This window comes from Anser cygnoides, chromosome 7 (genome assembly GCF_040182565.1).
Source record: "Anser cygnoides isolate HZ-2024a breed goose chromosome 7, Taihu_goose_T2T_genome, whole genome shotgun sequence".
Taxonomy (NCBI): Eukaryota; Metazoa; Chordata; class Aves; order Anseriformes; family Anatidae; genus Anser; species Anser cygnoides.
In genome coordinates this window covers 8,027,839-8,041,461 of record NC_089879.1, presented here as the reverse complement: position 1 = coordinate 8,041,461, position 13,623 = coordinate 8,027,839, and the positions used below count along the sequence as shown (strand labels likewise).

Genomic DNA, 13,623 nt, shown 5'->3' with positions numbered 1-13,623 from the left:
TGCACATGTTCTAAGCAGATTATTCTTTTTAGCTGTTTTTAATAGTCATCAGTTAAAAAACAACCCCCCTTATTTTCCTAGTAACTTAAAATAACAATTTCTGTAACAGGTGATTTTCCATTCATGTATTTAATTGATAGCTTTCTGAAAATATTACATATCCTATAAAATTTGTTTTTTACCCCTAAAATTTAATCATGTTTTGCTACTGACATGCCTGTTTGAGATTCCAACTTATATTCTAGAAATGCAAAGCAGAAAAAGACTGATTACATGCAAAATTATTTATGCATCAATTGTTCCTTATTTCTTAATGTAAAAAGATTATTTACAAAGAAAATTTTCCATCATTTTGTATAAAATGAGCTGTGTTGAGAAAAGCAATGGAATAGTTAAGAGCATTCACAGATTTCTGTAATCGTCATTTGTGGTCAAAGGTCCAAAAATTATAAAGGGATTAAAATAATGGTCTAGCAACAGATTATTTGTCTGTAACTAGTGCCAAGGTAAAACACCTTAGAGAAAAACGTTAAGCAACTTTAATTCGCTTAGCTCTGCTATTCTGTGGGAAGAATATACTTACTGACTATATTTGATGCCTGCTTTATTAATTGAAATTTAGTACTGATAAGTATTTCAGCTTTAGGAGCTATTACTCAACTGGTCTAAATTTAACCATTCCCCAAGCATATTTTAATATCTACAGTGAGTCAATAAGAGGTTTTGAGACAAACATTTTATTTTCAGACTCAGCAGTCAACTACATTTTTTTTTTCCCCCAGTCTTTGGAGTCAGTCGTATTCTGAATATCACTGATAAATCTGTGACAAGCTTTAACTGTCACAGCTTAAGGTGGGCTTTCCTTTTCAAATTTAAGGATAGTTTGTGGCAAAGTAATGTATCAGAAATGTCAAAAAAAAAAAAGAAAAAAAAAGTATTGGTGTTCCATTTCCTGTTTCCTTTGTAAAAAATGCATGTATTTGACTTCAGTGAAAGTCCCTGTTCTATACAACTGAATTTGCATTACGCATCAACAACAGGTTATGTTACCCTAAGCTTCATTTACAAACCTATTTTATGTAATTTTTTTTTCATTGCCACAAGATTTATTTATTTTTTTTATTCAGTTCTTATTCCACTATTTTCCCTTGAGTCTGTTAATGGCACCATTACCCTTGCTGTCCCTCTGGTCTTGCCCAAGTGTTCTTGCCAACTACAGTTCCTTTGCTTCCCCACAACCAGGCTGTATGATAGCCTTGCTGAATTCTGCTGCTGCTGCAGCCTCTCTAAAACACTATCTTCCCTCTGCATCTGCAAAACAAAAGCCCTTGTTCGGGATCTCTGCACCTTACTTCTGAATTACTGCCACATTCAGCAAATGCTATCTTAACCACATTTATTTCAGATCATTTTCTTGACTAGTTGGTTTATCACAAAAATAATTTTTAGTAGCTCCATGGACTTCCTTTTCCTATTGCTTCAAATATCATTATTCATCTTCAAGACCCTTCATGACTTACTATCTCTTAGGCAGTTCCAAATGAGAGTTCACCTCCCAGCTCGGTTCAGCCGTGATCCCGATCTTTCTTTCCCACTTTTTTAGCATATTTCTGCTTCCTTCTGCACTGCTTTCCCTGAGACAGGCGCACAGTTCTGATGATGCAGTCCAGCAAATTTCAATAATCTCGTGTTATTGCATTAAATTAATTAATTTAATTAATATATTAAATTTTATTATATTAATTATAATATTAAGCTCCTTGAGTTCAGAAAAGCAGGAGAGAAAAAACAGCTTTAAGCTAACCAACATGAGATTGCACCAGTCCCAACCTACCTCCATGGTGCCTCCAACATCTCACTACATTCGCTTTGTCACTACCGTATTTGCTTGTCCTGCTGAACAGACAAGACCTACCCCAAAGAGCTTGGATAGCCATGAAAATTGGTGCAGATTAGCCTAGCATACATGTACTCTGACCTTCCGGCTGTCCTTGGGAAGGTAGCACGCACCTTAGTCACATTGCCAATCCCCATCTGCCTGTAGCCAGAGACCAAACAGCGCATGCTGTCTCAGCCGCTGGCTGGATAGTTTAAAGGCACCAGACATTGCACAGACCTGCATTACAAACTAAACTAGAAATATCTCACACTGAAAGGGAAGGGAAAACTGCCTGACCGTACACAAAAAATCACTAGCAGCCCCTCAGAACACAAATATTTCACACAAATATGTAGGGCCATTTCCTTTTCAAAATGAGAAAAATTGGGAAAGGCTGAACATTTCATAAAAGATCCTTTATTGTATAGTCTGCATTTCCCACAAACTGACAGCAAGCAATTTATAAGTCTATTCTGGGAATACGAGTTTCCTAGCCCCTCACAGATAGCTGTTATTGCTAAATACCAAGGGTATAATGCAAAAGAGCATGACATCTCCTCTCTTCTAGTGTGTGGCTATTTAATTCCACACTATCATTATTTAGTTTATGATTGTTATGGTTTAAGCTCTGTCTCATATTTTACTTATTTAATTAAGTTATATGCATAAGAAAAGAAAACCATACCTCCTGGTCTCCTGGCTGTATTCCCATCTAGCAAAAACTGTCACTGAAAAAGAAATGATGAGGTTACTTGCCCAAAGTAATTTCCTCGTTAGTTTAGTTTTTTTAAATATATCTTTCTCATAGTAAGAGTAGTGTCAACTTAAAATACATATCCATGCACCAAACAGGAAGAGAGGCCCATAACAAGATTGTGATTTTGAGGTGCTGTCAGTGCTGTCAGCTTGTCCTTTAAAAATAAATAAATAAATAAATAAATAAATTCAACATGAAAGGTTACGCAGATACTTACTCTTCTTCGCAGTTGCTTAAGATGGCTGTTCTCCATGACTAAGCCTGTAGCCTGTGATTTCTGGATATTGTCTAGGCACACCTGCTAGATCAGGACCCTCAGATATACATGCAGGATTGGACCATTTTATGATATTAAAATGAACTTAGCTCTATCTTGAGATACAGCTCCATGGTACCTCCGGCCATGCACAATGTTGAATTTCAGATGGTTCAATTTTTCTTATAGAAAGTAGTTATTTGAGTATCAGATCTGTATGTGGTTAGGAGAAGGTTTTGTGGATCACTCCTTTGAATCCAGAATTCTTCTCTTGGTTCCACCTGATGTGCCTTCTATCTCCCCACGTGACTTGCTCTACAGCACAGGCATATGAGTATGTAGCACAAAGAACAGTCTGTTCTTTTTAGTCATGAAAACTAATCACAAGTTGGTCCGTTTGAAAAAAGTTTGGTTAATGAGAAAACAGGAAAAGTATAGGAAGTACCAGACAATCCTGAAAATTTTATCAAACAACTAAACTGAATAAGAATACACCTAGTGCAATGTTGTATAGAATGTGAGAGAATTGTTTCAGTGGATATTCAGAAACACTTGCCCAGTAATGATCTTTTTGAAAGTTCTATTCCTCTGCCATTATAACCAATATAGCTACTGTATATGTTTCCTATAAAGAATAAATGCATGCTGTCCTGGATTGCATCCACAAATGTTATGGTGATCAAATTAAGAAGTAGATAATAAAAGACTGCATTTTTAATGAAGTATTTTTGTATATAAATGTGTCATTTATAAACATACAATATATGTGTTGTGTATGTATAAAAAAGGTCTTTATAGACTTGAAATAATGATAAATTACAGACCTCATAAAAATTCTAATTTTATTGATATAATCATGAACTTGTCTTCACTGTATGTGATGGTCATCTTCCTCAGACACTAGAGACTGTAATTCTCATGACTTTCTCAATATGTCTTCAAACTGTTTAGATCCATTTGTATGGATATTCATAGACATTGCACCTTATAATATGAAAAGTGTTCAAATAACATATCTTTGGAATAAAAATATTAAGTCCACTATTAGTTGAGCATGTACTGGAACAGATCTTCAAAGAATCAACAAAAAGACATGATGCAAATAGTGCTGTGTGCTGAAGAATAAAGCTATTAAAGTAATGGTATACAGTTTACCCAGTTTTGGGTTTTTTTTTATGCTTTAAGTCTCTCTGTATGGTAGCTGTCATTTTATTTTCATTGCTTAAGGTCACCTTAAGCAATGACAATAATATTGGTTAAAATATCAAACAATTCTAATTGATCTACATGAGCTGTAGTTATTTTACTGCCTTCAGCATTCTGAATTTTCTGATTGTGTGTGGCAATGAAAATGTGTAGAATTTAATCAAGTGAAGACATCTATCCAATTGTTATCTCCAAATAATACATATTTAAATTGGAAAAAAAAAAAAAAAACATTTCCAATTACCTGCCAAACTATGAATCTGGGGTCATTCTTTGTTCCCTTACTTTTAACAAAGTAACAGGAAGAACTCAATGTACTTCTCATTAAAATGAACAATAGAGGAGGAGAAAAAGGTTTTAAATATGCAAGCCAGCATGTAAGACTAACTTTTTCAATGTTAGGGTTTTTTCTGCTTTGAGAGATAGCGTAGCCTTACATCAGTACCAATGTAGCTGTATACAATCAGAGGAAAAGCGTTTAAACATCCCAGCATGGGTATTTCCATTTAAATCTGATTACAGTGAAATAAAACTGTAGCTATTAAAGGTTTAGAAGAACTACAAATACAAGCAGTAAAAGAAGACAGTTAGTAAATGAGGTAGTAAAACATTTCAGCGGGGCAAACAGTTTATAGCACTCAGCCTTCCTGTAGCAGACTGTGCTATTCACTACAGACCCGTGCACTGTTCCCTGAACTGCACTTAAACCTGCAATTAACCTTTCACGCCTAATGAAGCTGTTTTGCTGGAAAATTAAAATATATAGTACTGCCTGTTTTTACAGAGACTGGGAGGAGAGCATCACAAAATGAATGACTTTTTCCGACGCTTTTGTTCAAATGCAGAATTAAAGTGCTGTTTGTATATAAATCGGGAACATGCTTTTGAAGGCAATCTCATTTGATGTGCTGTATTTTATTCCTGTACTTATTAATTGTTTTGCATAATTGTATAAAAAATATAAAAAATTCACACACCAGTAATTTTATGATTAGACACTTACTTCCTGAGAATGAACTATTACCATTTAACTTCCATTAGGAAAGACAATAGTTCTGCTAAAGACAACCAAGTTCGTATTGCTTTCTCTGGTATTTTTCTCATTGTGGATGCAATTATGTCTTACAAAAATAAACTTTCCACTTATGTATTTGACTGGGCTCACTTCCTAATGATCTTTCCATATATATACATAAAACAAGCTACAGATTGTTTTAGCTTCGCAGAACTAGGTCAGGTTATTTCTATAACATTTAGTAGAAAAACAAACTAAACTCAAAAATAGGACTGGTTCTGTAGGTAGGATTGAATTTTGAGAAATTAGACTATTTGAGGTGACCCACTGATTCTGCTTGTGTCATGTTTACTTATTCCACTGTTCCTTTCTGCCACCTTACTTAAGAGTCCGAAGCAAGCAGAAACCATATACTGGTTCAGAAAATACCAGTTTGGTAGGTAGGATGTTTATATAGCAGTGGTCAGGGAAGGAAGGTAAATGGAATAATTTATGAACAGGGGCAACACATATAACAGGTTTTACAATTCCAACTTAATGACTATAAAAGTATTCACATTTGTTGTTTAGATACAAAACCTGTAAAATAAAGGGAAAGTGTGTTGTTTTTCTTTTAATGAATATTTAAACCACAGCATTTTTATTAATTTTTCTGTTATATTTTGATGCAAATTCTGCTTGCTTGCAGTGTCTGTGCATCAGCTTGACTTGGTAAATGAAATTCCTTTAGACCGCCAGTCTGAAATAATGAATTGTTCTCCCAGTTAATTGTATTGCTTTGATAACAAGGAACTATGCAGGGCTTAGAGAACATAATAAATGAATTTCATCAGATGATTTGTGTGACGTTTTGAAAAATGATCTTCTAGAGTGACCTGATTTTAATGGAACTCTAACAGCATGCCAGCGTATCCCAGTATGCAGCATTAGATTTGAAGAAAATAGTTCTTCCTTTTTGTTAATTGTTATGTAGAGTGAGGCTAGCATCATGCATCCAAGCATATTTTAAATTATCTTATAAAAAAATGGAAAGTCTGTTTTCCTAATAATATTCATTCCATTTAGCATACTCTCTAAGCCTAGTTGTTAAAACCAGGATCATGTGTAAGCAAGCATTGTTTTGATTTTATCTTTGAATTTTCTATTACCAGATACAGCTGATATTTTAAAGGTGCCTTGAAGATTTCAAAAATTTCATCTATCAAAGTCCAATTTAAAGCATCACTGGCTCATGCCAAGAAATGTATGCATATGTGAGAAAAAAGACTTAATTAATCTTGGCTCTTACATATCCTGAAATGCAGCAATGATAATTGTACTTAGCATTTTACACTATAGTGCTATGAATTTTCAAAAAGCTGTATGCACATTAGTTAATTGTTGCAACATTTTTGTGAAGTAAAGAACGTAGTGTTACCATTTGCAGTAGCATTAATTCTTCAGGATACTTGAGAGACTATGATATACAGGGGAGTATGGAGAACCAGCACAATATTGGCCTATATTATGTGTATATTTAAATGTACTTTTGCAAATATAACTATTACCGTTTTATTGTGGCCGTGGTGGAGTATAACACATGAATGATGTGAATAGTCCTAATCCATTTCATTGAAATATCACCTGTGTGAATTAAAAAAATAAAAAATAAAATAGAACTACCATTGATTAAACATTTCAGTAACAATAAAATGGAATAGTAAATTCTTAAACTACTCATTTCCTAGGCATGTCTGTCTATGCCCTTTGTAATGTTGTGTTAAGTTTATAACAGGTTGTGAAATATCGACAATTTAACCACAGTTTGGAAGAGTTTGTGTGAGTTGACCACATTTAGAATTAATACAGGTCAACATCATCATATTTCACTGTCTGTTCACAAGCCCATGCATTCTGGAAATATATTTTCATATCTTTTTATTCATGGTAAATAATAACCTATCGGGACAGGAAGGCACATATATTGAAAAGGGTAATATTCAAGGGTACAGTTTTGTCCTAACTGTGGTCTACATTTTGCTCTTACTTTCTGATTTGCTAGCTTCATCCATTTCTAAATGCAGTGCATAAACATTTAATAAGAGAAAATCCATGTCAGAGTGCTTCTGGTCCACAGAACCAAGAAAATGGTGATAAAGAGAGAGGTGAAGCTAAGATCACGCAACAAATCCATAGGAGACTTACACAGAACATGACTCTCCTGATTCCCAGTCTGGTCTCCTAACTGCACTTTTTTCTTTCTCTTTCTTCATTGTTAGCAGGTAGCATTTCAGAAAGAGAGAACTTGGTTATCTACCTCTAAATTAAAGCTGATCTCTTCTGTGAAAGTATAAAAACTGCATGAAAGGTACCACCATACTGTTATGGAAGTCTTCTCAGGAAAGCTGGGCATTAAATTCTATTTTCCCTTTATTTATCTTACAGGTCTTGCAATTGCAAGTGCACTGATAGACATTTCACAACAGAAGCCTGCGGACTGTAAAGATAAGAGTTCAGGAGTCAGAAATCGAAAACATCATCTTTCAACACGTCAAGGAACTTGTGTCTGAGATTCAAAAACTTCAATTGTATATTCTGTAATGTTTTCTTTTTAAATGGCTTCCATTGAAAGCTATACTACAGCCTCAGTTTTTATGGAGGCAAATCTATGAATGAACATATGAGGTACTGTGCTCTGTTAGTCACACAGCCTACTATACCCCAAAGCAGAACAAACTTATGGTAGGTATATTTGATGAGCTTTAATGAAAAGAGTGGATTCTGATATCAACAAAAGATTAAATAAATACCTAGCATTCTTAATCCTGAACATATCAGAGCAGGGAAAATCCTTGAGCAGAACTAGGAAAAACTGTACATTGTTTTGTAATGTAGAAGGAAATTGTATAATTGAAAATTAAGCGAATTCCAGGAAACTAAAGGACATTTTTGTATAGCTTAATGTAACAATGAGAATTGTACAGTTCTTTCCTTGTAATCAGAATTAAGATGTCTTTCCAGTAAGCAGGAACTACAGAGGATCATCTGGATTTCGGTGTTTTTTTACCATTGCCCAAAATAGGTAGGCAACTTTTGAATTTAGCATAGGTAGAACCTGAGAATACCACAAGTAATATTTAAAGGAAAATTATATTAAAATATACATATATATTTCAGATTTTTTTTTTTTTAACTTGCAAAAGGTTCAGAAATGTAATCTGTGTTGCTACAGAGTGATGGGTGGGCTTTCATTTTTCTGTTCCTAATACCCTTTCCAGAATTCTGATTGAGATATTTTACAAACAGCTCATGTGAGACTTCCATGCCAGGCAATTCATTAGCAAAATTGATTGAGCACGAGAAAGTTTCTTTTGTGATCAAGTTTGGCATTTTTTCCAAGAGAGTCTCCAAGATTGCAAGTCTAACTTGCTGTTACTCTACAGTAATATACCTGCTCCCATTTCAAAACTGAAAGTTTCTAGTATCTATAAATTATTCTGACCTTCAAACAAAAGAAATGAATCCCAGTCAGCACTTTGACCCTTGTTTAACAGCACAATATGGTTTTCTGATGGTGTTGATCTCCCAGCTGCAGAATTTCATCTCAGCCTCGCTTTCAAAGCAATTACCCTGCATACCAAAAATTAAATATGTATTTATAAATTCAAGTTGCTTCCAACGGTGGTTCTGAAATTCAACATCCGGTATGGATCCTCACACAATCAGTACTCAGCAACAACAAGCAGACAAAAGAGTTTCCTTTTCACTGGACATTAGCCTTTTGGGGGCTTTGTCACCACCACATATAACCTAGCAAACAGCTTTAATGGCCCTCAGGCTTTTTATTTGCTCAAAATTCACAAATATACAAAAAAGTAAGAGTATGCTAGGGGTAGGTAGCAGACGTGTCATGTTCTAATTTATGCATTACACGTTGACAGCAGTATAATATGAAAAAAGTAGTTTTGTATGAGTTTGTTGAAAGTGTAGTTTCTCAGCTACAAATTTGCCACCATGCTAGTACAGGAGACTGATACAGAGGTATAAATTCCTCATGTAATGATAGACTTTTGGTAAATATGAAAGATATAAAAAGATAATTGATGTTTACTACTATATCTGTATTTTTCATGTTCTTTTTATTTCAGGAAAATGATGACATTTTACTGTTTATAGTTGACTACATAGTTACTTGCATGCCACGGTGGTGCAGTAGCAGTAATAAAGCCCTGTTGTGAGTTGTGTTTATTTTGTAATGCCATTCCTACCTTGAAGTACTCAGCTTAATTAATTTGGGTGAGGACTAAGTGTAAAAATAACTATAAAAAGGAACGATTGTACAGTGTGTAGTTATATCTTATACAGAAATATTAGGTTGCATCTAACCATGACTGCTCTATTGTTTTGATAAATTATGCACTTATGAATTATGATATAATTATTTCTTATGCTGGCATGATTGCTTCAGTATTTTCATATCTTAAAATAAGATTATTATCCTAAAATAATGACATCACAATCTTGTGACTTTTATTGCCTATTCTGACTTCAATCTCTTATATCTTAAAATTTCAAAAACTCCTTCTTAAAGCTCCTATTGGGAACTTTCAATCAGTGCTACTTGATAGAGTGAAAAAAATGGTCTTTTGTAAACAACCCTTTCTGTCGGTTTTCAAGTTGATCTGTTCAAATGAATATAAGCCAGTGGAACTGGTTTATAGGATACATACATTTAAGAAAAGGAAAGAACCACTTGTCTGGAATATTTTCCAAGCTCTGTATTATCCTCAACCTAAACATTTCACATAAGAAATATACAGTGTGTGTTTTTTGAGTGTACTGGAAACCCTGTGCACAGAAAGACCATGTATTCTTGTAGAGCAGTTCTGACTGTACTCACAAAGGATTACTTTTCTGTATCTCAACTGGAGTTTTACAATTACTTGAAAAGCAGATAAGAGTTTAAAAGGGATTAAAATATTTTATTGCAGCATTGGAGATGGGCAAATATCAGACATTTTATTATTATGTTAACAGTAAAAAATGTTATTTTATTGTATAAGAAAAGCATGTTTGTTATGGGATCATTCAGCATTTTCATTCACTCTGAGAATGTTTTTTCTTAATGTATCTTTCTTCTCCCAGGGTCCCTAATTGCATGCAAATTAGTAAAGGCATACAATAATAAAATAGAGAGAAATAGTTATATAACGGCCAAACCTAAATACCAGAAGATTGCCAACAGACTTCAAACCAAAGCTTCAGAGTAACTGTTACCACTTTCTATTTTAAAGGTATAAAAATAGTACGATATGTCTGGTAGCAACTTTCTGTCAGTTGTTGGCAAGTCCTAGCTTTTTAAGAATGACCTCTGTACATCAGATGAGATGTTTTATCAACTGTCATATTATGACTGCTTCATGAGAAAGCCAATTTTGTTAAACCCTGCTTTCCAAGATTAACATTTGAACTCTTTCTTAGAGTCAGAAAATGTTGAATGGCCTGTTTTAACCCTAGTGTGATTTACGTTGGACAAAAAATAAATGACTAAATGCTGTTCTGGAAAGTAAGCCCATAGTGAAGTTTTGACTGTCAGGATTCAACCCCAACCCCCTCAGCCCATTGATTCTGCTGAGGGAAATTCAGCAGCTATGACTGTTCAAAATTACTCTTCAAAATAGACTGTCCATGGTAGCATGGGCTCATAAGTCTTTCATTTCTTCTATGTACATGTATATTTATAAAAAGTCCTGAAACTACTTAAATAAAATTTGTGCACATATAAATAACACACTAGAATACTTGCTTCTCATTACATTCCTTTGAAATGTAATGGAATGTTAATGTACCTATACAGAAAATAAATAAATAAATAAACGGTTATTTGTATGGTACCCCTATTAAAGTTATATCTAAAAAGCTAACTTCTAGATATGTTAATGCATGAAGATACCATTAATTGGGAATATTGAGATTAATCTGATTTAAAAATTTTCATAGCTGACTGCTCTCTATAAAGTCCCCTCCCATCTTCCCAAGCTAGACACTTTTGGACAAATTCACATTGAGATTTTGCATTTGCTATGAGTAAAATCTGCAGCAATAATTGTTTTCTAAGTAATCTAATGCAGAGAGATGGAATTCTGATGGTAAGAATTTTAGTTTGAGATCGCTTTAACTGGCATTCAGTCTTCATACATAATAACTTTCATAGTATAAATTTAATTATAAAATCATTATGTATCTAATTATATTACCATTAAAAAAAAAATCTTTCAAAAGGTTTCTTGACAATAAAGGAAAAGTGTCTGTTAAAGGTAATTAACAATCCCTCTCTTTTTTAATGCAATGTTGTCCTATCTGGAATTCTTGACATTGCTGAAAAAAAATCAATAAATTAATTTTTCAGTGTTTAAAGTGCAGAGTTATATAAAAAGCTGTAATTTACTGATTCTCATGTCAGGTAGTTTCTAAAGTAAAGTATGAACTACTTAGGGATAATTTACATGCTTCTAATAAATATAGTTCCTCTGACAACAATAGCAAAATTCCCATTGTCTTGCAGGTACCCACAACTTCCCATATTGGCTTCAGCTGTGCTTGCTTGTTAAACACTAAGAACAACAAAGCTCTCAAAAGCAGCCTTGCAGAACCTGGGCTTGAATAAATTGGAGACATATCTTGTTTCATGTTCTCTGTATTTAATGTTATTTCACTTTCAAAATCCATACTTATATTTCTATATTACATATGTAGCCACATAGCTACAGATATTTCTGATGTTGAAAATCAGCATTTGTGTATTTATTTGAAATTCTAGTGGCCCCTTGAAATTCACTGTGAAGTCAAAAGGGGACTATTATTACCCTAGGCTTTAATTTGCCAATATTTCTTCAGTCATGCTAGTTGAAGCTCAGTCATGTTTAGGTAAAAAGAATTCTTTGCACCACTTCTGAAATATTCAAAACTTTCTTATTCTAAAATAAGAAAGCAAGGTTGGAAATGATGAACAAAGATGGGGAAAAAAAAGTCTTTAAAACACACAGGAAGCATTTCTGTATGGAGTTACACAATCGGTTTCACAGCTGATCTAAATCAGAACATTTTCTTGTTCTTGGTTTCCTCATATTCTCACATATTGTATCAAATGGTCTGAAGACTTTAACTGAATCAGTGACTGTTTGTGTGTATGTTAGTGGTCATTTCTGCAGAAATGAAGCCTCAAATGTGTTTATCCTTATGAAAGATGATACAGAATTCGGTTTAAAGTACTCCATAGGTAATGCTATTTCACAGGGTTATCAATTTGCTGTCAGTATTTTCAGGGAGTCCAAGACTGAGCGTGGCACATGCCTTCTATCCTTTTATGTCTTTATTTTTCAGTATATTTTTCTATAACAGCTTTTCAATGATAAGTTAAAGCCAGAGTTAATATTACAGTAAGCTTATACGAATTTGGAGTTTGAGAAAATTGTTACTTATTTAACAATAACTGTTTACCTTTCTGTTTTGGGGACTTTATCACCAAAACATTGCTTAGCTGTTGTGCAGTTTTAGCAAATGCTTTTTTCTAACAGAGTTTTCGTTAGACAAGAAGCAAGAAAAAAATAACATGGAACTCTTCAAGCATACCTCTAGAAGGTATCTTGACCATCTTATTCTACTGAAGATCTGAGTCTCTTGTTAAATGTTACTTTACAGGTCAGTATTTGCCAAAAATCATTATTATTGCACTATTTTTAGTGGTTAACATGAAGAACAAATTATTTTTCCCATGTGATGACTTAAAACTCTTTAAATATATTCAGTTATAAAATATACTTGAAAAAAAATAACCATAGTTACAAAAAATAATGCTTAGGATTATTACTGTGGATGTTTTTTTGACAGAGCTCTACCCAAATTGTCTGCATCATAATGCCTTCTCTCAGAAAGGAAATCTGTTATTATTTCTGTAAGTCCTCTCTTCTCTCCTCCCCAGAGTACAAAAAGACAAATGGTCAGGTATAAAAATCTTTTTAAACATATTAATGTAGATGACTTTGTTTCTGCTGCTAAATAGAACGTTGGAATTTAGAAAATCATTTTTCCTGCTTCAGGTTTCCTAACTAAATACTTGGGAATGATAAAATTAACCTTAATAATGACATGGGAATATTGAAGATTAATTAATTAATGTTTAGAGAGTACTCGGTGCTCTTTAGTGCTCTAAAAATAACAGGCACTATGAGCACTGAGTGTATTTTTGTTATTAAGTTATTTAGTATCAGCTTTATTTAATAGTGCTAGATGTTACAATTTTCTACACCCAAACTTGAAGCATAATTAATGTGGAGGAAAACAAAAAAACAAAAACATTTGCTGGCTGTTCATACTGTTGAGGTCACTTTCCCTTTGTTGGTAAATTGTTGGTAAATTCACATTATTTACTAAACTACTCGGCTTACTGATATCTTTGGTTATTCAGCTTTCCCAGATGACTGATTTTTACCTTACTCTTCTCCATTTTTCTCCTTTAAGTATGTAGTCTT

General features: G+C 33.6%; 1 protein-coding gene across 2 annotated transcripts in view; it reads left to right on the top strand.

Moving 5' to 3' along the window:
* The window catches only part of ATRNL1 (attractin like 1), a 495,684-nt gene extending 483,900 nt beyond the window's left edge, over window positions 1-11,784 (top strand). Inside the window, exon 28 of one of the 2 annotated variants that reach the window (XM_013174611.3) lies at window positions 7,538-11,784. In XM_013174611.3, the coding sequence (XP_013030065.3) occupies window positions 7,538-7,662 (125 nt within the window). In that variant the 3' untranslated portion in view covers window positions 7,663-11,784. The remainder of the gene's footprint in view (window positions 1-7,537) is intronic. The other variant, XM_013174609.3, reaches the window with a different exon arrangement.
* The last annotated feature ends 1,839 nt before the right edge of the window (window positions 11,785-13,623 follow it).